Source organism: Piliocolobus tephrosceles, chromosome 11, assembly GCF_002776525.5.
Source record: "Piliocolobus tephrosceles isolate RC106 chromosome 11, ASM277652v3, whole genome shotgun sequence".
NCBI lineage: Eukaryota > Metazoa > Chordata > Mammalia > Primates > Cercopithecidae > Piliocolobus > Piliocolobus tephrosceles.
Window position 1 is genome coordinate 56998572 of NC_045444.1, and position 23482 is coordinate 57022053.

Below are 23482 nucleotides of genomic sequence, written 5' to 3' on the forward strand. Positions count from 1 at the left end.
AGAAAGAGAAAGAGAAAGAGAAAGAGAAAGAGAAAGAGAAAGAGAAAGAGAAAGGAAAGGAAAGGACATAAAAATAGTAAGATTTTTGGTAAGAACAAAGTGATAAAATACTAGCAGAGAGATAAAAGATAGAGGTGGTCATCAAGTAGAACACCACAAACATCATTTATCACACTAACATATTTTAGAAAATAATTTAGGAAGCAAGACAGAATATTTCTTAAAATTTATGATAGGTGTCGAACATCTTAAGAAGCAGAACAGATTTAAACAGAGTAAGTCAAAAGCAAGGTAATTTATTCAGGGGTAAAAGTCCTAAAAATGTAACTTTCAGTGATACTTATCCCATCCATCAGTAAATCGATTTTTAAAGTCTCTCTTCTTTCTTACTAGGTACTCAGAGTAAGGCATTAAAAAAGAAAAAAAAGATTTCTCCAGGTCACAGCAAATAAATATAGATAAATTAAAATTTAATGAAAATGTTAACAAAACTTAAGGCCAGTATTACCTCTATTTTCAAATAGAATCATAGCTAAGCACTAGTGCTTAGAATCACACTAAGTACTAGCTAAGCACTAAGCATTACTAAAAGGGCAAAAAAGCAGGTATGAGAAAGTGGAGGTGGGTATGTATATAAAACAAGGTTAAATCAGGAAATGCTCTAGATGCAACAACTGTCCCAGCTTCCATATATCCATAATTTAAAATTCATAACGCAAAAATCCCAAAATATACTTTGATGAAAAATACACAGTAATTTAAGGTCAGCGGATAAAGGCTTAAGATTTGATAGTTACCCAGGAAAAAGGGGGGAAAACCACTTTGGTTACAGAGATAGTATATATTTTAACTTTTTCAAATCTGATTTAGATTATACAAAAGTATTCCAAAAGATGAGTATTAAGGATTAAATTGAGAAAAATAATTTGATATATGTCTGCTTTATAAACATGAATATTATGGAGTATATTGTATGTAAGCACACATGTATAAACAGATATAACTGTGCTTCTCCGACATTATTAAAAATGATGTAATTAGGCCGGGCCCGGTGGCTCAAGCCTGTAATCCCAGCACTTTGGGAGGCCGAGACGGGCAGATCACAAGGTCAGGAGATCGAGACCATCCTGGCTAACCTGGTGAAACCCCGTCTCTACTAAAAATTACAAAAAACTAGCCGGGCGACGTGGCGGGCGCCTGTAGTCCCAGCTACCCGGGAGGCTGAGGCAGGAGAATGGCATAAACCCGGGAGGCGGAGCTTGCAGTGAGCTGAGATCCAGCCACAGCACTCCAGCCTGGGTGACAGAGCGAGACTCCGTCTCAAAAAAAAAAAAAAAGATGTAATTAAATGATACATTCAGTCACAAATATCCCAACGTCAGTAATAAATAAATAAAGCAGATAAATATATCCCAGATGGAAGAAAAATGGTTATGGTTTTAATAATCATTATGAATATCAAATGAGCTAAAAGATGCATAATCTAACTTAGCATCTTGGGCTTAGGTAGAGACAGCAACTGTACAGAACCTGAAGGTGCTATGGTTTGACTATGTGCCCTGAAGTTCAACGTAAGAAACTTGCTCCGTATAGTAAGAATATTAAGAGGTTGGGGGGAGGCAGGCGCAGTGGCTCATGCCTGTAAACCCAGAACTTTGGGAGGATGAAGTGGGCGGATCGCTTGAGGTCAGGAGTTCGAGACCAGCCTGGTTAACATGGTGGAACCCTGTCTCTACTAAAAATATAAAACTTAGCCAGCCATGGTGGCAGGCGCCTGTAATCCCAGCTACTCAGGAGGCTGAAGCAGGAGACTTGCTTGAACCCAGAAGGCAGAGGTTGCAGTGAGCCAAGATTGTGACACTGCACTCCAGCCTGAGCAACTGAGCAAAACTCGGTCTCGGCAGGGTAGAAGAAAAGAAAAAGAGGTAGGGGCCTCATGAGTGGATTAATGCCATTATTGTAGGGATGGGTTCGTTACTGACAGAGCGGGTTCCTGATTAATAGGATGAGTTGAGCCCAATTCTCCCTCTCTCTCTCACACGCTCACTTCTGCCTTCCATCTCCTACCATGCGGTGATCCTCATTCAATGCTTGACACCATGCTCTTGGACTTCCTATCCTCTGGACCCAAGAGCCAAATAAACTTCTGTTCATTATAAATTACCCAGTCTGTGATATTCTGTTAGAGCAGCAGAAAATGAACTAAGACACAAGATCATTGTGTTTAGATAGTGAAAGTGCTACAAGGAGAACTGCAAATAGGTGGATCATGGCATGTTTCAAAACTTAGAAAACACTGAGCGGGGCGTGGTGGCTCACGCCTGTAATCCCAGCACTTTGGGAGGCCGAGGCGGGTGGATCATGAGGTCAGGAGATCGAGACCATCCTGGCTAACATAGTGAAACCTTGTCTCTACTAAAAAAAAAAAAAAAAAAAATACAAAAAATTAGCCAGGCATGGTGGGCACCTATAGTCCCACGTAGTCAGGAGGCTGAGGCAGGAGAACGGTGTGAACCCAGGAGGCGAAGCTTGCAGTGAGCCAATATCGGGCCACTGCACTCCAATCTGGGCAACAGAGCAAGACTCTGTCTCAAGAGAAAAAAAAAAAAAACTTTCAAAACACTGGTACTCAAGAAACATGGGCTCTTATCCTCATAAAAGAATGTGGGCTCTTAGCCAGCAGGTTAGGTCCATGACCATATTTCTAACTCCTTCAGGTATTCTAAAACATTTAAATAAAGGATGAGTGGCCCTGGTACACTCTCTTCTCTGGTCCTCCCATAAAATTTTTATCAGTCCTCAAATCCACAACCCACTCACGCTTCTTTCCTTTCAGCTGATAACCTATTTTCACTGTTAAGTAAGAGAAAGGGTTATCAGATATGCAAGTTCATCTACCCCAATTCAGGGGAAAGATGTTCCTAGTCCTGTCTATGAATAACCCTGCCCACCCAGGGTCTGGATTTCACCCATTCATTCCTCCTCCAGGAAAAGATGTTTGGTTTTGTTTCTCTTTTCCTCTCTCTTCAGCACTTTGTCTCCAATACAGCTCTGCTATGACTCTTTCCTTAGCACATGATTTGTCAAGCCTGTTTGACTCTAGATACTGTCTCCTTTCCTTCACAGTCAAGGTTCTGCCAAAAGCAGTCAATATTTGCTGTCGCTATTGCCTCATTTTCCAATTTCTCCTCAATTAACTACAATCTGGCATTTTGTTCCCATTAATCTACTAAAATTAAGTGTAAAATTCTTAGTCACTTTTTACAATCACTATCTTAACTGACTTCTATGATATTTAATTCTACTTACTATTACTTTCGGGTCTCAGGACCCCTCTATAACTTTTAAAAAATTGTTAAGGACCCCAAAGAGGTTTTATTTACATGTGTATAACTATCGATCTTTAACTATTTTAGGATTTTAAACTAAAACATTATAACACTAGAATATACTAGTGTAAAAGAGTAAAAATGAATAAATCAGAGTGATATCACACATTATACAGCTTCTGGAAATTTTCATTGGGAATTCATGAGATAATGAAAGTTAAAAAGTCAAATAATGTGTTAGCACTTTTATAAAAAACACTTGACTTTGTTGACTCCTTGGAAGAATCACAGGGGACCCCTAGGAATCCTCAAACCACACTCTAAGATCTGCTTATCTACAACCAAGACTTTTTAATTAACACCTATGCCAAAGACCCCTAGTTCTTCTTGTCTAGCCTGACCTCCTTCCTGAGTTCCAGATAGCTTCTGCTAAACCATCTACACTTGTTATCTTCCTTCTGTGATGCCTATCTCAAAGGCACTCTTGCTAGATAGATCCCTTTAAATCATCTTAGGCTCCTCCCTTTCCTTCTTTATGCTAATTCCAAGTCATCAAACTTTACTGATTCTACTTTTTAAAAATCTAATGAAGTCTGCTAGGCTCAAGGGCTCACACCTGTAATCCCAGCACTCTGGGAGGCCAAGGCAGGCAGATCATGAGGTCAGGAGTTCGAGACCAGCCTGGCCAACATAGTGAAACCCCATCTCTACTAAAAATACAAAAATTAGCAGGGCATGGTGGCGCATGCCTGTAGTCTCAGCTACTTGGGAGGCTGAGGCAGGAGAATTGCTTGAACTTGGGAGGCGGAGGTTGTGGTGAGCTGAGATCGTGCCATTGCACTCCAACTCGGGGAACAGGTGAGACTCCAGCTCAAAAAGAAGAAGAAGAAAAAAAAAATCTAATGAAATCTAGAAGCTTGTTAGAAATGCAAAATTCTACCCCAGACCTACTGTCATAAACATTAAGTGATTCATTCGCACAGAACAGTTTGAGAACCACAGCCTTGGGTGGTGATAGTCTCAGTACCCAAAGTTAGAGAATCTGAGGAAGGCAGAGTCCAAACAGCAAACTTGAAAATACTAGTTAGAAGTCCTTTTATCTCAAGTTTTTCCTCCTAATATTAAACCTTGAAGGTTTTAGAGTTTTATAAAGAAGGCTGTATTCCTTAACAAAGTGATCTTTCTAACTTGGGTTTCACGTCCCTCCAATCCAATCCTCTACATTGCTATCTGCCTTTTACCTCTACTTTGTCTTTTGTTTCCCCTGTTTCAATGGCTCTCTACCTGAAGTCCAAATTCCTTACTATGAAATACAAGGGTCTTCAAAACCTGACCCTTGCCTGCCTTTCCCCATTTCTGCATATACTCCCTCTATCAGAAGTCTGAAAACCAGGGGAATCACCGAAGCAGCTGGGTATTTTTTAAAGCTTTTCTGGAGATCTAAAGAACAGTAGTGGCTAGAATCACTGTCCTCTCTTAAACTAAACTATCTGTCGTACTCCCATGTAAAAGCAAACACATATCCTAGTCCCTCTGTATACCTTCTTTTCATACTTCGCCCTGTCTTATGGGATGAATTCACGGCCTCTCTTAAAAACTCAAATTATCATCTCTTCTTTGAAGGAAGACCTCTTTGCTTCCTTTCCCCTACAGGCAAATGAAATTGGTGTTTCTTGAACTTTGCTTCCATAGTATCTTGTGCTTGTATCTGTTACAGCACAGCCTACACTGTTCATGAAGCGGACTGTCTAAATGTTTGTTCTACTAAACACTGATTTCATTTGAAGGCAGGGATTGTATCCTATTCATCTTTATATTCTCTGTGATTAGGCAGAGACTATAAGTTAATAGATATGCAATAAATGTTTACTGAAAATACCCTGAATTTTCTGGAGCCTGCTGAATGGACCAGGAGTGATGTAAAATAAAACAAAATCAAAACAATACCTTCCTACCTACCATCTTCTTTCATTTACAAGAGGAAAAACTTTTTCATTCTATTTAATTCCACATTTACAACAAACAAAAGTCAGATTCATATATAAAATAAACCGCATACAAACTAAAACAAAAATTTCACTTGAAGTAGATTAATCAACCTAACAATGACAACTGGATGCTTTCCAGTTTTAATAGTAAGGGTAGAAGAACACAAGAGGATTCTGGATGTCTGAAAAGAGTACTGGTAGGAGGAAACAAAGTACAGAAAAGGGATTGTAGTGAGTTAAAACCATCACAAATCCTAAGAGGGATTCAACAGAAAAAGTCCAGTTGGTGAACTACAATAGGGTATGCATATTAATTATATTAAAATATGGATATAAATTTCAGGAATCCAGGGTGGGGTAAGGGTGGTAGGAGACAGCAGTTTAAAAAAAAAAAGCAATAAACTGACTGGGCACGGTGGCTTACGCCTGTAATCCCAGCTACTCAGGAGGCTGAGGCAGGAGAATCGCTTGAACCTGGGAGACAGAGGTTGCAGTAAGCCAAGATCACGCCACTACACTCCACCCTGGATGACAGAGCGAGACTCCGTCTCAAAAAAAAAAAAAAAAAGTAATAAACCTTCCACTACTATTTGCTCCCAAAACCAAAAACTACTATTTTAAAAAATGTAGTAAATCGGAGAATGGATTACCAAAATAGTGACATCAGAAGACAATGAAATACTTCATAAACTTTACTACTAGGAGTACTAGGAAAAACCAAAGTACTTCCATCCTGCAACTGTTTCTTCTCATGTTTACTTAATGATCTATAAATACCTGTATTTTGATATATATAAAATTTCATCCCAAAGAAATTTATTAAGGTATCAACTACACAGATAAAACCTGGGAATCATTTTCCAGATAAGCAACTTCTTAAATGGAAAGATACACTAAAATAATAATAATAATAATAATAATAATAATAATAATAATAATAGTAATAGCAATTATTTCTTTGAATCTTAAGGACAATGTATAATCTGTAGTCATTTCTGTGCCACTAGACTTAACCATTAACTTGTAAAAATCCAAGACAGAGAATGCAGAACAGCAAAAGCCAAAACATTTTTCTTTCTTTTTTTTTCTTAAGACAGGGTTTCACTCTGTCACCCAGGCTGGAGTGCAGTAGCACAATCATGGTTCATTGCAGCTTCGACTTCCTAGGCTCAGGTTATCGTCCCACCTCAGCCTCTGGAGTAGCTGGGACTACAGGCACATGGCACCATACCCAACTAATTTTTTGTGTTTTTTGTAGAAACGGGGCTTTGCCATGTTGCCCAGGCTGGTCTCGAACTCCTGGTCTCAAGCAATCCTGCCTCAGCCTCCCAACATGCTGGGATTACAAGTGTGAGCCCCCGTACATGGCCCTAAAGATTTTCCAAGATTTTCTATTGCTGCCCCAAATGTCAAAACTTCAATACAGATAAAGCTAAGTATATCTCATGATTAACCAAATTATGTTTCATTGCAAATGCCAGTATGGTCTTTTAAGAAACAAAAACATGTTTTAACTAAAAATATAGCCAAAAGTGATCCCTGGGCTCTTTAAAGGGAAGTTGAATTCTCTTACGGACTAATTCCTCTGAAAAAATCCATATACTAAATCTATAACTTATATTTGGAATATGGGTACCTATAAAGAACATATAACTGTGATAAGTGATCTTTCACCATGTTTTGCTTTTTAAAAAATATCTATCAAAAATATTGTATTTAGTGAACAGAAAAGAGAAGTATCTAAAATTATTTTATTGCTCTTCATAACACAAATGCCTATGAAAGAAGAGGCAGGTGAAATTACTAAATATTCCCAATTCTGGGAAAATATCAAGAAATGTTCCGAAGTCCAGGAAATATAAAGTGAGAACATTCTTGATATAGTTTTTTAAAAAACTTTGACTAGAGCTAAACCTACAATTTTCAAAGACTTAGTATAAGTATGTTAATTTTTTAAAAGCTAAACTGATAATCTGATGCTACAGGGGCTACTAACGCTTACCTCAAGGGAACCTACTGCAGATAAAGTCCCGTCACTTGCACAGTCCTTTCAGCTGCCTGCCAGTTGTTTCTGTGGAAGGGAAAGCCTGATGAGTGAGAGCCCTATGCCATACTCCTTTGGAGTGTCAGGGTGCCTGCAGAGAACTGCACGCAACTGTCTACCTCGAGATTTCTAGATGCTTTCAATAACACAGAGCTAAAAAGATGCCACCTTTGAAGTTCCCTTTCTTCTGAACAGTGAAACAAAATGCCTAAGAGTCTCTGAGTGCTAATGAACTACTGGTATCATCAAGGTGATAGGTCTATACTAACCAAGTAGAAAAAAGACAAAAATGGATCAAGTAGAAATAAGAATGACAGGGAAAATACACACACACACACGTGACAGAACTGTATCATCCAAGGAGAGAAAAGGCTATATCCACAAGAGTCAAGCTGTAACATCAACAAATGAATGCTAAAACCCACGGAACTTCCTGTCTACCCATTTTTAAAAGATGTCAAGTATATCATGCTCAGAGTAAATTATACCATGGATCCAAATGCCCGCTTGTAAAATTCCAGATATTTTCTTGGTGGGATCAGTAAATGGGTAAAGGGGGAGGGATTAAGAGGGGAGGGAATTCTTCAGATTTTTTAAAATACAAAAAGTGAAAACCGGCAGCATGATTCCATAAGAAATTCTAAAAAGAGGGAAAAAATGTGTATCTATATCTCAGAAAGTACATAAACTCTTACTAAGGATCAAACTAAAAGGGAAGAATAAAGAGAAATAATAGAAAACTGGGGAACACAACATACTTAAGAACCACCTTCCTCTCACAGAATTATGAATGGCTAATAACTATTTTCAGTAAGAATATATATATACATCATTCATTTACAAGTTCAGCTACACAACCAAAGAAACTGTATTTTCTTTCTAACGCCAAATGCAATCTTCAATCTGAATGTTGTGCTTTGTAAGACAGAACAAAACATTCCTATAAGAAACTTTAAAAGCATTAACCTTTAGCAAAAGAACTGATGAAGAAACGAAAAACTAATTAAAATGGTGATTCCAGCTTTTACTTTAATAGCACCATACTTAAAATGAAATTACTTACCTCTGATTCTTTGTCACTTAAAGATCCCAAGCTTCCAAAACTGTGATTAGAGCTTTCGTTATTTGTTGAGGCCTGTTAAAGATTTTTTAAAAAGTAAAAATTAGGAGTAATTTTTTAAAGCACTGGGAATAATTTTAAACAAACATATTACAAAGTATATAATCTATCTTCATAAATAAAGTATAATTCTTTTAAACAAGGAAGCCAAATGAGGTAAAAATAAGAAATACTAAATTCTTAACACTATAAATACTCTGAAAAGTTTTATAAAGTCAATAAACTGCCGCTGTGTTTTAGGAACTGACTTCTATTAGCTGGTTTTTTAAATCCCAGTTCAAAAGCAAAGGAATTGAGCCATTGTCAGGATGACGAGATCCCTAAAATTATTACCCAATGTATTAAAAACTAATGCTACCTTTGGTTGAAAGTACTATTTGGGCTCTTCAGGTCCCTTCACAATTATCAAATTCCATCACGTTTGAAACACACCTCTTTGCCTTTCTCCGTATTAACAAACTGTCTTTTTTTATTTATTTATTTGTTTTAACTCAATCTCTTCAAAAAAATATTTGACCATCTTGACCATTTTAATTAATTGCTTTGCTCAAGAATTTCTCCATTTCCTGACAGTATTCTTGAACTGTAACGAAGAAAAAAGAGCTAACATTCTGTAGGATGATGTCTGCTTTGTTTCCAATATGCTTCTATGATGCCTCTATGCTTCTGTGACTTTTTTGTACCATCAGTACATCAGATCAAAGTCTTCCAGAAATGCTTAGACAAGGAGCATATATGTCAAAGATGAGGCAAGAATTAACATTACATACAGGCAAGCCAATTGATATCCTCATGTTTCACCTCCACTTGTAACAGGAGTGCCTGCTAATCCTACTATTAACAGGTTGCAAGTTGGACTATAATTATATAATTGAAATTAGATTAATTTCCAAAGTGACAACTCTGAGCCATTGCATACATGCCCAGTACTATGCTGGATACTGTAAAAGCTGCTGTCAACAGAGGATAGCACTTGAACTAATTACAATTCAAGTAGTACTGGGAATAAGTTATAATCTAATTACGGCAAGATTATCAAATTTGAAACAGCAGCAATTAAGAAGTAACACATTAGAAAGATTCTAGGAGGCTGGGCGCGGTGGCTCAAGCCTGTAATCCCAGCACTTTGGGAGGCCGAGACGGGCGGATCACGAGGTCAGGAGATCGAGACCATCCTGGCTAACACAGTGAAACCCCGTCTCTACTAAAAAATACAAAAAAAACTAGCCGGGCGAGGTGGCGGGCGCCTGTAGTCCCAGCTACTCGGGAGGCTGAGGCAGGAGAATGGTGTAAACCCAGGAGGCAGAGCTTGCAGTGAGCTGAGATCCGGCCACTGCACTCCAGCCTGGGCGACAGAGCGAGACTCTGTCTCAAAAAAAAAAAAAAGAAAGAAAGATTCTAGGACAATAAGGGCAGTGGCAAAGTGTCTGAGCATCTGTAAATACCCACCAAAATAATGTATAAAACTAAATAGTAAACCAAAAACCCACGGGCAATATTTACAACAAAACTAGATGACAAGAATCTCCATGGGATTCCCTCAAAACAGCAGATTTAAACAAGTCAACAACAACCATAGATAATGTATGGTATCATTATCAATATGGGAGGAAACAGTAAGAAACAGATGTCTGATAACCGAAAACAAAAGACACCTAAAACAGTCAACAAGCAGGTACAGAAGCTAGGTTAACTTAAGTACAGAAGGGTTTTGCACTTTCAATTAGTGACTTAAGAGGGAGAAGTCCACGGTTACGTCTAAGAAGTGAGAGCAGTCTGGCCTCTATGAATCCCTGAAACTGATCTTTACATAACAGGGTGGTACAATGAGTATAAATTACTGGGTGTGGAATGAAAATTGAGTACTATATAGGTACAATTACAATAATGGAAAGAGAATATTCAGATAAAGCAGAGAGGGAAGGTCGCCTAGCAAACTCAGAAAGCAAATGCCACAGTTTTGAAGCATGCCTAAAAACAGCAGTAGAGAAAGCCCTGTAAGAAAAGCCATCCTGAACCACACCTGCCATTTAAGTGTTTAGGAAATCCAATTTCACATGAAAGTAGGCAAAAGAAAATTATGTAGGTCATAAAGGTATAAGAAAAAAGAAAGTAAGATACAGAATAACATCCAGATAATAAAAGCATATCAGAAACACACATCCACAAAATAGGTAAAAACTGTAACCTACTATTTTAAAATGAGCTAAAAGATATTACAAAAATGACTCAAGACATGAAGCAACTATATAAATCAGATTTCAAAAAACTCGGAAATAAGGTAACAGAACTCAAGAAAGCATTAAAAAATAAAAGAAAAAGTTTCAGAAATAAAAAGTAAATCTGAATGAACCCAAGATCAAATATATACAGTAGATAATGCTTTAAAAGATAACTAGAAGGCGAAAAACAGGAACATTTTTGAAATCAAAAGAAATGAAGAGATAAAAAGGATTTGAGAGTAAGCAACAGCTGATGAAGCAACAAAGATCAATATACAGATAACAGAAGACCCTAAAAACTACTAAAGCCAGAAAACAGTAAAAACTGTAATTCAAGAAAATGTTTCTGACAGCTAGGCTGGGCACGGTGGCTCATGCCTGGAATCCCAGCACTTTGGGAGGCTGAAGCGGGCGGATCACCTGAGGTCAGGAGTTCGAGACCAGCCTGACCAACATGGTGAAACCCTGTCTCTACTAAAAATACAAAATTAGCCAGGCATGATGGTGCACACCTGTAATTCACAGCTACCTGGGAAGCTGAGGCAGGAGAATCACTTGAATCTGGGAGGCAGAGGCTGCAGTGAGCCAAGATCACACCACTGCACTCCAGCCTGGGCAACAAGAACAAACCTCCATCTCAAAATAAAAAGAAAATAAATGTCTCTGACATTTTCAGTTGTCAGGCTCTTGTTGTCAGTTGTTGTTCTTTAAATGTTCAATTAAAAAAATTGAAATTACTGACAGAGCACCATGCACACCTAAGAATAACAACCCAGAAAGCGAACATCAAAGGCAAACACTTTATGCCAGAAGAAAATGGAGTGACATAAGCTATTCAAGGAAAGAAAACAAAAGCAAAGTGTTTTATATTTAGTAAAATCTATTTTAAGTATATGGAAAGCATAGATAAACGGTTACCAAAACTGCAAGAATTAGGGAATCCTGCTCCCATGAGCCTTTTCTAAAGAATCTACTATAGAACAAGCTTAAGACAACCAAAATGAATAGTTTATCAGTCTAAGAATTGAAGGCAAGCAATAATATGACTTATTGTTGATCAAGATTAAATGATAATGACAAGGGAGAGGATGTAATAGTTAATGACTAAATGCATACAATATTCTTAAAACGAGGGGATGGAAAGCATATTTTTCAGTATCCACTTTGTTCACTGTGCTAATGTTATTTTGAGACCACTATGTGTGTGAAATACAGAATAAGGTAAAATAATTAAGGGATATCCAATTCTATCCTCTGCTTTATATCTTCGAGAATCATAATTCATAGTATAAAGATGCATATGAAAAAACCTTATAATCCTGAGTTTGAATTGGAAATATCAATAAAAATTCATGAAATATTTTTATCTTTTAAAACAAACAACAAAAATACAAGTAGGTAGGTAGATGAATAAGATTCCACCACCAGTAAAAACAGAATACCTTATTTTCTACAGATAACTATAAATTCTGGAAAAAAAAGATTTAAAAAAACCACCATCCAAACCAAAAGTAGGCAGAATCTAAGTACAAGACAACACTTAGAAGAAGGGAACAGAGGCTGGGTACAGTGCCTCATGCCTGTAATCCCAGCACTTTGGGACACCGAGATGGGCAGACTTCTTAAGGTCATGAGTTCAAAACCAGCCTGGCCAACATGGTGAAACCCGTCTCTACTAAAAATACAAAAAATAGCCGGGTGTCGTGACGCATGCCTGTAATCCCCGCTACTAGGGAGTCTGAGGCAGAACTGCTTGAACCTGGGAGACAGAGGTTGCAGTGAGCAGAGATCGCACCACCATATTCCAGCCTGGGCAACAGAGCAAGACTCTGTCTTTAAAAAAAAAAAAAAAAGGAAGAAGAGGAAGAGGAAGAAGAAGGGAATAGATCTAGGTAGGTTTCCTGTTTTTACGGCTTTTGCTGAGGGGAAGGTCCCAGAGATCAAAGCTGCACAGACAGCAGTTGAAACCAAGATCAAAATCTATAGTCTTACTGGCTTGAAAAACAACTTTCGCACCTCCAAAGAGGCTGCAAAGTAAGGAGGGATATGCTGGAAAATAAAGATCCACAAAGGGAGAGTCCCAAATTCTCCATATTAACTCTGCCTACTTCTCTGGCTGGTCAGTGATCTATGAAAAAACGGAGCAGACAATAAGCAGCCTAGATAAAACAACTAACAGGGATGTCAGTGCTGCCCTCTGCAGGGAAACATAGTTTAAATTTCAGTCTAGCCAAGTTAACTGCCTCCTAAAACAAAGAAAAATAAAACAGTCTCCAAAGTCACCGTAATGTGTCATTTACAGTGTGCAGGATACAATAAAAATTGGTAATCATATGAAGAAACAAGAAAAAGTTACTCATACTCAAGAGGAAAGACAATCAATAGATACCATGAAGTAACACAGATTTGGAATCAGCAAATAAATACCATAAAGCAGCTAATATAAGTAGCTTAAACGATAAGACTGGAAATTTCAGCAGAAAAATAAAAACTGTAAAAAGAGCTGAATGTAAATTCTACAACTGAAAATTTCACTCTCTAAAATAGAAAACTTACTGAATGGGCTTAACAGAAGAATGGAAAAAGACAGAGAAAAAAATACTGAAAAATACTGTCTGTTGGACACCATGAAGCAGTCTAATACACATGTAACTGGAGTCATAAAATGAGAAAAAGCAGCAGAAAAAAAAATTTGAAGAAATAACAGCCAGAAAAATCCCAAAATTTGGCAAAGATATTAATTTACAGATTGAAGAGCTCACTCAATCCCCCAAGCAGAGTAAGTACAAAGAAAACCACACCTAGGCACATCACAGTCAACTGCTGAAAACCAAAGATAAAGAAAACAGTTCTTGAAAGCAGCTGGAGAAAGGACACATGAGAATAAAAAAGGATAAAAGTAACTGCTGACTTGTCATCATAAATGCTAGAGGCCAACTTTACTATCTGGAAATAGTGAGCTAGAAGAACTCTGTACTAAGATGCATAAGGCACAGCTGAGAAAACAGAGAAGGTTAAGTAGAAAGTCTACACTAAAGAGACCCTTAGGCCCCTTTCTTGTTCTCAATTCTAAAAAGTTAGCAGCCACAAGCTTTTACTCCACAGGTATGAGACGATAAAATCTCTCTCTGGCAGATTTTATAAATCCCTCATAAGTCCTTCAGAGAAATGACCGAATAGATCATCCTACAGCAAAATCCATCCATGGCTGGGTATGGTGGCTCACACCTATAATCCCAGCACTTTAGGGGGCTGAGGTAGATGGATGGCTTGAGCCCAGGAGTTTGAGACCAGCCTGGGCAACATGGAAAACCCTGTCTCTACAGAGGAAAAAAAAAAATTAGCCAGATGTGGTAGCATGTACCAGTAGTCCCAGCTACTCAGGAGGCGAAGGTAGAAGGATCACTTGAGCCCAGGAGGTAGAGGCTGCAGTGAGCTGTGATAGTGCCACTGCACTCCAGCCTGGGCAAGTGAGACCCTGTATCAAAAACACCCCAAAAAACAAAACCAATCCATCAGTCAGTAAACCCTGCCTAGTTACACAAAGTTTCCAATAAGTGTTTAAGTGCTTAATGCATAGATATGAACAAATTCCAACATCACTCAAAAAATTCTTCCAGAACTGGAAAGCATGTTTCTGGATTAGAAAGACACATTTTTAAAAAATCAAGCACAATGGCTTTAAAGAAAACCAAACCAAGATATATCAGAATTAATAATTTTAAATTCTAGAGACAAACACAAGCTCCTAAATAAAAGCTTACAGGGAAGAACAAATAGAGTATTTACAAAGAATCAGGAATCAGAATGGTATTTGGAGTGTGCAACAGTAACATTGGAAGCTAGAAGACAATAGAACGATGCCTTCAAAATTCAAAATTCGGAGAAAATGATTTCCAACCTAGAATCTTACCTGTCAGATACACTAAAAACAAAGGGGTAGGAGGAAAACATGCAAGGTCTCAAAAATTTCACTACCCATATATCTTTCCTCAAGAAGCAACCAGGGAATCTGCTCCATCAAAAACAAATAAATAAACCAAGAAAGAGAAGATATGGAATACAGGAAATAGCTCAAACACAGGACAGACACAAAAGTCTCCCTGATCCTATGATGATCTTGGCTCCCTGCAAATTCCACTTCCCGGGCTCAAGAGATTCTGCCTCAGCCTACTGAGTAGCTGGGATTACAGACATGCGCCACCATGCCCAGTTACTTTTTGTACTTTTGGTAGAGACATGGTTTCGCCGTGTTGGCCAGGCTGATCTCAAACTCCTGGCCTCCCAAAGTGCTGGGATTACAGGAGTAAGACACCACATCTGGCCTGGCTTTTGAAATTATGAACATGAATGCTGTGTCTTTTCCTTCTTGATTTGCAGGAATTCTTTCCATATTCGGGACACGAATCTATGGTTTGCCTTTTCACACTTTACTGTGTCACTTCAACGTAGTTACATTTATCAAATGTTTTTCTTCTTGGCTACTGCCTTTTGGAACCTATTTATGAAATCTCTGCCAATCTAAAGTCATGAAGATAGTCTATTCATTTTATTAAAGTTTTATTGCTTTACCTTTCCCATTTAAATCTACAATTTACCTGAAATTGACTTTTGTATCGTGGTAAGAGTTTGAAGTGAAGAGTTATTTATTTTCCCTTATAGATATCCAACTGATACAGCACATCTGTTATAACAATCAACTGTTTCCCACTGTACTGCAATATCACCTTTGTCATAGATCAAGTTATTATTTACAGATGGGTCTACTGCTGGACTTTATTCTCTTTCATTGGTCTATTTTTCTATTCACATCAATATCATACTGACTTAATGACTAACTTTCTCTTTATTTTTTAAGACACCAGGTCTTCCTCTGTCACTCAGGCTGGAGTGCAGTGCAGTGGCATGATCATAGTTCACTGCACCCTCGAACTCCTGGGCTCACATGATCCTCCCGCTCAGCCTCTTAAGTAGCTGGGAGTACAGGCACAACCCACCGTGCCTGGTTTAATTTTACCAATAATATCAAGAAATATTCTTGATATACAGTAGTATAATTTCCCCAGCTCTGTTATTGTCCTTTAAGGCTGCCTGGACCATTCTTGGTCTTTACATTTTTATATAATTTTGGAATCAGCTTGTTAATTTCCACCCTCCCCAAAATCCTGCTGGGATTTTAATTGGTATTGCAGTGAAGCTATAAATCGACTTAGTAAGAACTAACAGCTTTATAACATTGAGTCTTCCAATTTTTGAATATTGCAGCTCATTTAATAAGGCCTTCTTTGACTTCACTGTTTTACAGTTTTCAGTGAAGATATCTTGAGTATCTTTTGTCAGATTTATTTCAATTTATATTTTATTGTAAATATTGAATAACATTATATTTATATTAGCAATTTTTAATGTTGTATATGGTATCTCTCTAAAACTTCATTTTCTACTTTTTACTTATTTGTTGTTGATATGCAGAAATATAACTGATTTTAATATATGATTTATAATCAATGACCTTAACTAATTTACTTATTAGTTTCAATTATTTGTAGATTCCTTGTGATTTTTCTCTAGGTCATAATCATGTTATGGGGATAATCTTACATCACTGTGTTCAGTTTGTGAACATTCACTGAGTATACTTATGATTTGTCATTATCCTAAATATACTGAGGAACATAACTACTTATCGCCTATGCTATTTATTTGAATGGTTTCTTTGCTACAAAGTCATCAAATCCTTGGGATTTTCCTAGGCCACACAGATGTAAAAGATGGCCATCATATCAGAAACTTCTATTGGACAGAGTTGCTACAAGATAGGGGGTCAGCAAACTATGGCCCTCTGCCTGGTTTTTATATAAAGTTTTACTGGAACAAAGCCATACTCATTTGATTACACATGGTATATGTCTGCTTTAGTACTAATATGGCAGAGCTGAGTTGAGTAGTTTTGATAGAGATCACATGACCTACAGATATTTAGCTACCTGGCACTTTACAGAAAAAGTTTGCCAACCTCTGCCACAGACCATGCGAAAATCACAAAAATCAGTGCTTGAGTTCAATGCTTGAGAGGAGCTAAATGCGTTAAGAGGGAATATTATATTTCATCAATAGATGCCCCCATCTAACCAGACATAATCTAGTATAAACATTTCTTGTATCCCTAAAAAGCATTAACTGTCTTAAATTTGGGGTTTGAAAATCAAGTCTTATGATTCAGAACACAGTAAACATTTCCCATTTTAGGTATTCAACCTCCATTCCAATTTCATGACAGCAACACAGTTCCTTTTTAGAAAACCATCCTGTCCTTGTATTTTTGGTAGGATTGGAAATCAACCTGCCCAGCAACTATAGAAATTCTAAGGAGGGTCTCCTTCTCCCATACATAATCTTTACTCATACTTATAATCAAGAAACAAAGGGGAAAATCAATCAACTCTCTTCTCCAGAAGTTTGAATCTCAAAGGAATGATATAATAAGCATGGGATGGGGGTGGGGGTGTCTTTTTTTTTTTTAATCCACTGGAGATCCCACAGTGAAAAGGATGGGCAGTTCCTGCTGCTTAGTTCACCCAAGGTTGCCCTGGTTCCTGTACAACTGTGGTTTTCCAGGCCTCCAAACCACTCTGTGAATTGCCTGATATTCGATCAATAACTTCCCTTCTTTGCTTAAGGCACTAGAGAGCTGAAGTTTTTTTCTGCCAAAGAAAAAAAATCCAAATTGTTTTGGCAAAAAATCTGGGGTGGACAAAAGTAGAAAACGAACTCAAACATCTTAAAGAAGACTGGTCCATCAATGACATTCACTTTCACACTACATATTTTGACTATGATCAGCTATAGGCAAAACTGTAAAACAGACTAAGTTTTGGTTACCATCCACATTCTTATCAGCACCACCACTAATGGCTCTCTGTAGTTGTCAATTAATTCTAAATATTAATCAAAGTGTTCAGATTTTAGTTTGTAGCTGCCATCTCCCCAAATATCTCTTTAGTTAACTAATATCCCAAAATACCCATTTGCTATGCCAATAGATTTCATTAGAATGCTTCCTATTTTAACATGTTTTTTGAAATGTGGGTTTAACCTGCAAACTGTTAAGACCACCCTCCTACCCCCATGGACAAAATGATGAATATGTCCACCTGGAAGTTCCCAAACTATGCTTGCTCTTCTGTGGTTACTACTGGAACAGACTAAAAGCATCTGAGGGCAAGGATTTTGTCCTCTGTCTACAAACCAAGGACCCTAAATGGAACCTTACACACAAGTACTTCAAAATATATGGAGAAGAAATGAAGCAACTAGATGGGTATATTATTTTTCATGTGATGTTAACAGGTTAGAAGTTAGGAAAATTAGTAAAATAAACAGATACTGGCCTTATTTTCAGTTCCAAAGAGCTTGCTGATACTGGGCAGTACTAAGAAGATAATATTAAAGCAAGTCCAGATGGACCACATGACTCCATGTAAACTCTTAAATGCAATTCAAAAATTTCCCCCGGTACTCTTAAAAATATATGCCAGTCTCAAAATTAGCCTCCTACTGCCTGAGTCTCCAAATTTTCTGAATCAGGATACACTGTTTTGACTTCTTATAGTAGAAGTATTTCATTCCCCCAAAATTGAGCACATAACTACACAGTAGACACAGAGCTAAGTGCTGAGATCACTAAAATAAGCTACACAGTCCTTTGTCCTCAAGAGCTTAATAGTCAAGTAAGAAACAAATAATTAAAATATGATGGGAACAATTTTGTCTAGGTACACATAGGTGTTGAAGAGGGACACAGGAGGTCCACCAGATTTGGATTTGGGCAATCAGATGGAAAGAGGTAATCAGAGAAACATCCTTAAAGTGATACCTGATCTGACCTTGACATTCAAATAGTGATGCATCTGATGACAAGAAAGGGCATACGGGTATGTTCAAAGGAAAGACGTGAAAAACCATATCCATTTAGGGAACCACAAATAGGTTGTTATGAGCAAAGTACAATGTGAAGAAAAGATGGAAGGTGGGGCATGAAATTGGGCTACAGTGGTAAGGTAGGAATCAGAAAAATGTCAGGTAATTTGAACTTCAACTTAAAAACTACGTGAAACCATTAAAAAAAAATTCTAAGCAACACCTTCTTAATACCACTGTTAACAAGGCTAGGAGAATCAATAATTTAGAGTAGGTAAGTAAGATCAGGCCTGCTTTTCTGGTCAAATCTATGGTGAAGAATGTCCATAGGGCTACATAAAGGTAGATCTGACAGAGACTTAAGTTGATCACTTCTGCATAATGAGAAGACTCCCCTTATCCACCTGTCCCATGCTGCTCTAGATGCCACCTGATTGTAGCCAACACCAGGAGTAAGAGAAAGGAACACCTGTAAACCTCACCACCAACCAATCTACCACTACTGAGAAGACCACCAGCCTAACCAGAATGGATGCTGTGACAAGAAAACCTTACAGGTAATTTAAGGAGCCTAACTAGCTTGCAAGGGAGAGCCCCAAACACAGAGTAGGTGGCTCAACTGGAGGAAAAATTAAGGTCAAGCAGAAATAGATCTTTTATAAGTATATTATTTGAATTTTAAGGTAAATATAATTAGAAATAAGAGAGTTGATAGTGAAACACAATTGCAAAAATTTAAATTCAGTAAAGAGTAGGGGCAGAAACACTGCTAGAAATGAAATTAGTAATCTAGAAAATGAACTAGAATCATCCCATAACATCAAAATATGAAGAAATTAAAATCATGAGTTAAAACAATAGATACAAAGGACATATCTAGGGGATCTACTATGAAAATAACTGGTTTTCAGAAGGGAGGAAACAAATTAAGAAAAAAAATCAAATATTAAAAAGAAAACTTCCCTGAGCTGAAGAAAAATTAAAAACCAGAAGACACCAAAAATGGTATCTATAAACTACTGAGATACTATGAGAAAGCAAAAGAAAGACATTTTCAAACACACAAACTCAAAACATGGCAGCATGTATTCAAGAATGCTTAAAGATTGACACTGTAAGGGCAAGCAATACCCTCAAACTAAATTTTCTTTTTTTCTTTTTTTTCGAGACAGAGTTTTGCTCTTGTTGCCCAGGCTGGAGTGCAATGGCACGATTTCGGCTCACTGCAACCTCCAACTCCCGGGTTCAAGCAGAGGCTCACTGCAACCTCCAACTCCCAGGTTCAAGCGATTTTCCTGCCTCAGCCTCCAGAGTAACTGCGATTACAGGCATGCAACACCACACTTGGCTAATTTTGTATTTTTAGTAGAGACAGGGTTTCACCATGTTGGTCAGGCTGGTCTTGAACTCCTGATCTCAGGTGATCCACCCACCTCAGCCTCCCAAAGTGCTGGAATTACAGGCGTGAGCCACCACGCCTGGTCTCAAACTAAATTTTCTAAAGGGAGTGAAGAGGGTAGCAGATACAGGTTTATGTATGACTGTCATAAAGATTTGCTACAAATGACAAATATGTAGAAATTAAACAACACACTCCTAAGTAACCGATAGGTCAAAGGATAAATCTCAAGAGAAATTAGAAAAAAACTCTTGAGATGAATGAAAACAAAAACATTGCATATCAAAACATATGAGATATAGTTAAAGTAGTGCTTAGAGGGAAAATTGTAACTGTAAATGTCTACATTTAAAAAGAGATCGCGAATCAATAACCCAACCGTCCACCCAAAAAACACTAGAAAAAAGAAAAGCAAACTAAAACCAAAGGAAGGAAAAATATGTATCACAGCAGAAACAAATGAAACAGAGAAAAGAAAAACAATCGAAAAAAAAAAATCTATGAAACCAAAAGTTGGATCCTTGAAAACAAAATTGACAAATCTTTAGCAAGTCCTACCAAGACCAAAAGATGGAAGACTCAAATTACTACAATCAGAAATGAAAGAGCTCATGTAATTACTGACTTACAGAAATAAGAATTACAAGAGAATATAATGAAAAGTTTCATGCCAACAAATCATATAACCAAGATGATATGGACAAATTCCTAGAAAGACACAAGCTACCAAAAATGATTCTAGAAGATATAAATATCCTCAACAAAACACTAACGAACCAAATTCAACACCACATTAACAGGATCATCATACACCAAGATCAAATGAAACTTATTCTTGAGATGCAAGGGTGGTTCAACATACATAGTCAATAAATATGACACACCACATTAACAGAATGAAGAATAAAAATCATATCATCATCTCAATAGATACAGAAAATGCATCTGACAAAATTCAACATCCTTTCATGATTAAAAAAAAAAACTTTCAACATCCTTTTGTGATTAAACTCTCAATAAACTAGGTATAGAAGAACTGCACCCAACATAATAAAGGCAATAAATGATAAGCCCACAGCTAATTTCATACTCAAGGATGAAAAGCTGATAGCTTTTCCTCTAAGATCAGGAACAAGACAAGTAAGTAAGCCCATTGTCACCACTTCTATTCAATATAGTACTGGAAATCCTACCCAGAGCAATCAGGCTAAAGAAAAAAAAAAGAATACAAGCCATCCAAGTCAGAAAAGAATAAATAAAATTATCTCTATTTGCAGATAACATAATTGTATATATGGATAACCCTGAAGACTCCACCAAGAAAATATTAGAGTTAGCTAAACTAATTCAGTAAAGTTGCAAGACACAAAATCAATATACAAAAATCAGTTGTGGAAGGGCATGGTGGCTCATGCCTGTAATACTAGCATTTTGGGAGGCCAAGATGGGAGGACTGCTTCAGGCCAGGAGTTCAAGACCAGCCTGATCAACATAGCGAGACCCCATGTCTACAAAAAATAAAATAAACTTACACTTCCATTTATAATACCATATAAAAAACTAACAAAAATTTCAGAATAAATTTAATCAGCCCAGATGTGGTAGCTCATGCCTGTAATCCCAGCACTTTGGGAGGTCAAGGCAGGTGGCTCATTTGAGGCCAGGAGTTCAAGACCAGCCTGGCCAACACAGTGAAACTCCATCTCTACCAAAAAATACAAAAATTAGCCAGCCGTGGTGGCAGGCGTCTATAGTCTCAGCTACTCAGGAGGCTGAAGCAGGAGAACTGCTTGAACTCAGGAGGCAGAGGTTGCAGTGAACCAACATGGCACCACTGCACTCCAGCCTGGGTGACAGAGCAAGACCCTGTTTTAAAAAAAACAAAAAAACAAAAAAACCAAGGAGGTGAAAGATCTATAAAATAAAAACTATAAAGCTGTTGAAAGAAATTGAAGACAATACAAAAAGAAAGATATCCTGTTTTCATGAATTGAAAGAATTAATACTGTTTAAATGTCTATGCTATCCAAAGTGATTTACAGATTCAGTGTAATCCTAATAAAATTCCAATGGCATTTTTCACAGCAATGGAAAAAACAACCCTAAATTTATGTGTAACCTCAAAAGAACCCAAAGAGCCAAAGCAAAACTGAGTAAGAACAAAGCTGGAGGCATCACAGTACCTGATTTCAAAATATACTACAAAGTAATAATAATCAAAACAGTATGGTACAGGCATAAGAAATTTTTTTGAAATTTGGTCCAAAGTATGGCAGTGTGGGAAGTAAGGTCTAGTGAAAGGTGCTTGCGTTATATCTCCCTCATGAATGGCCTGGTGTGACTCTTGCAGTAATGAGTGAGTTCTTACTCTGGCAAGACTGGATTTAGTTCCAGCAAGAGCACGTTGTTACAAAGCAAGGTTCCCCCTCCCTAGTCCCTCTTCACACATATCCACTTCCCCTTTGGCCTTCTGTAATATGAGGCAGTATAAAACCCCTCGCCAGAAGCCAAGGCCATGCCCTTGAACCTCTCAGCCTACAGAGCCAAGAGCTAAATAAACCTCTTTCTTTATAAACTGCCCAGTCTCTGGCATTCTGTTATGGCAACACAAGCAGACCAATACAGGCTATAATTTAAAAAGACAATAATAAGTGTTGACAGGGATGTGGAAAAAGTGGAACTCTTATGCATTGCTGGATTGTTGGTAGGAATATAAAACGGTGTGGCTATCTTGAAAAGGAGTTTGACGGTTCCTCAAAACATTAAACATAGAGTTAACATAGAATCAGCAATTTCACTCCTATCTATATACCTAAGAGAACTAAAAAATATGTCTACACAAAAGTTTCTAAGAGTATTCATAACAGTTCATAACATTTACATCAAAAAATGGAAACAACCACTCGAATGTCCAACAACTCACAAAACAACAAACAAAATGTGGCACATCCATATAATGGAACATTCTGTCATATAATGGAATGAGTACAATACATAGTATAACATCTGTGAACCACGAGAACATTATGCTAGGTTTTAAAAGCCAGGCAAAGGCCAGGCGCAGTGGCTCACACCTGTAATCCCAGCACTTTGGGAGGCCAAGGTGGGTGGATCACGAGGTCAGGAGTTCGAGACCAGACTAACCAACATGGTGAGACCTTGTCTCTACTAAAAATACAAAAATTAGCCAGGCTCGGTGGTATGCACCTATAATCCCAGCTACTCAGGAGGCTGGGGCAGGAGAATCGCTTGAACCCAGAAGATGGAGGTTGCAGTGAGTCAAGATAGCACCACTGCACTCCAGCCTAGGCAACAAGAGTGAAACTCTGTCTCAAAAAGAAAAAAAAAAAAAAAAAAGGCCAGGCACAAAATATCTCATATTGTATCACTCCATTTATATAAAATGTCCAGAAAAGACAAATCCAGAGATAGAGAAAGTAGACTGGTGGTTGCCACGCAA

At 37.6% G+C, this 23482-nt stretch overlaps 1 protein-coding gene across 2 annotated transcripts in view; it reads right to left on the reverse strand.

The window, feature by feature from the left end:
- Positions 1–23482, reverse strand: part of TLK1 (tousled like kinase 1) — a 172587-nt gene that overhangs the window by 90653 nt on the left and 58452 nt on the right. For both annotated transcript variants that reach the window (XM_023185933.3, XM_023185932.3), the window contains one exon: positions 8425–8496. In XM_023185933.3, the coding sequence (XP_023041701.1) occupies positions 8425–8496 (72 nt within the window). The remainder of the gene's footprint in view (positions 1–8424; positions 8497–23482) is intronic.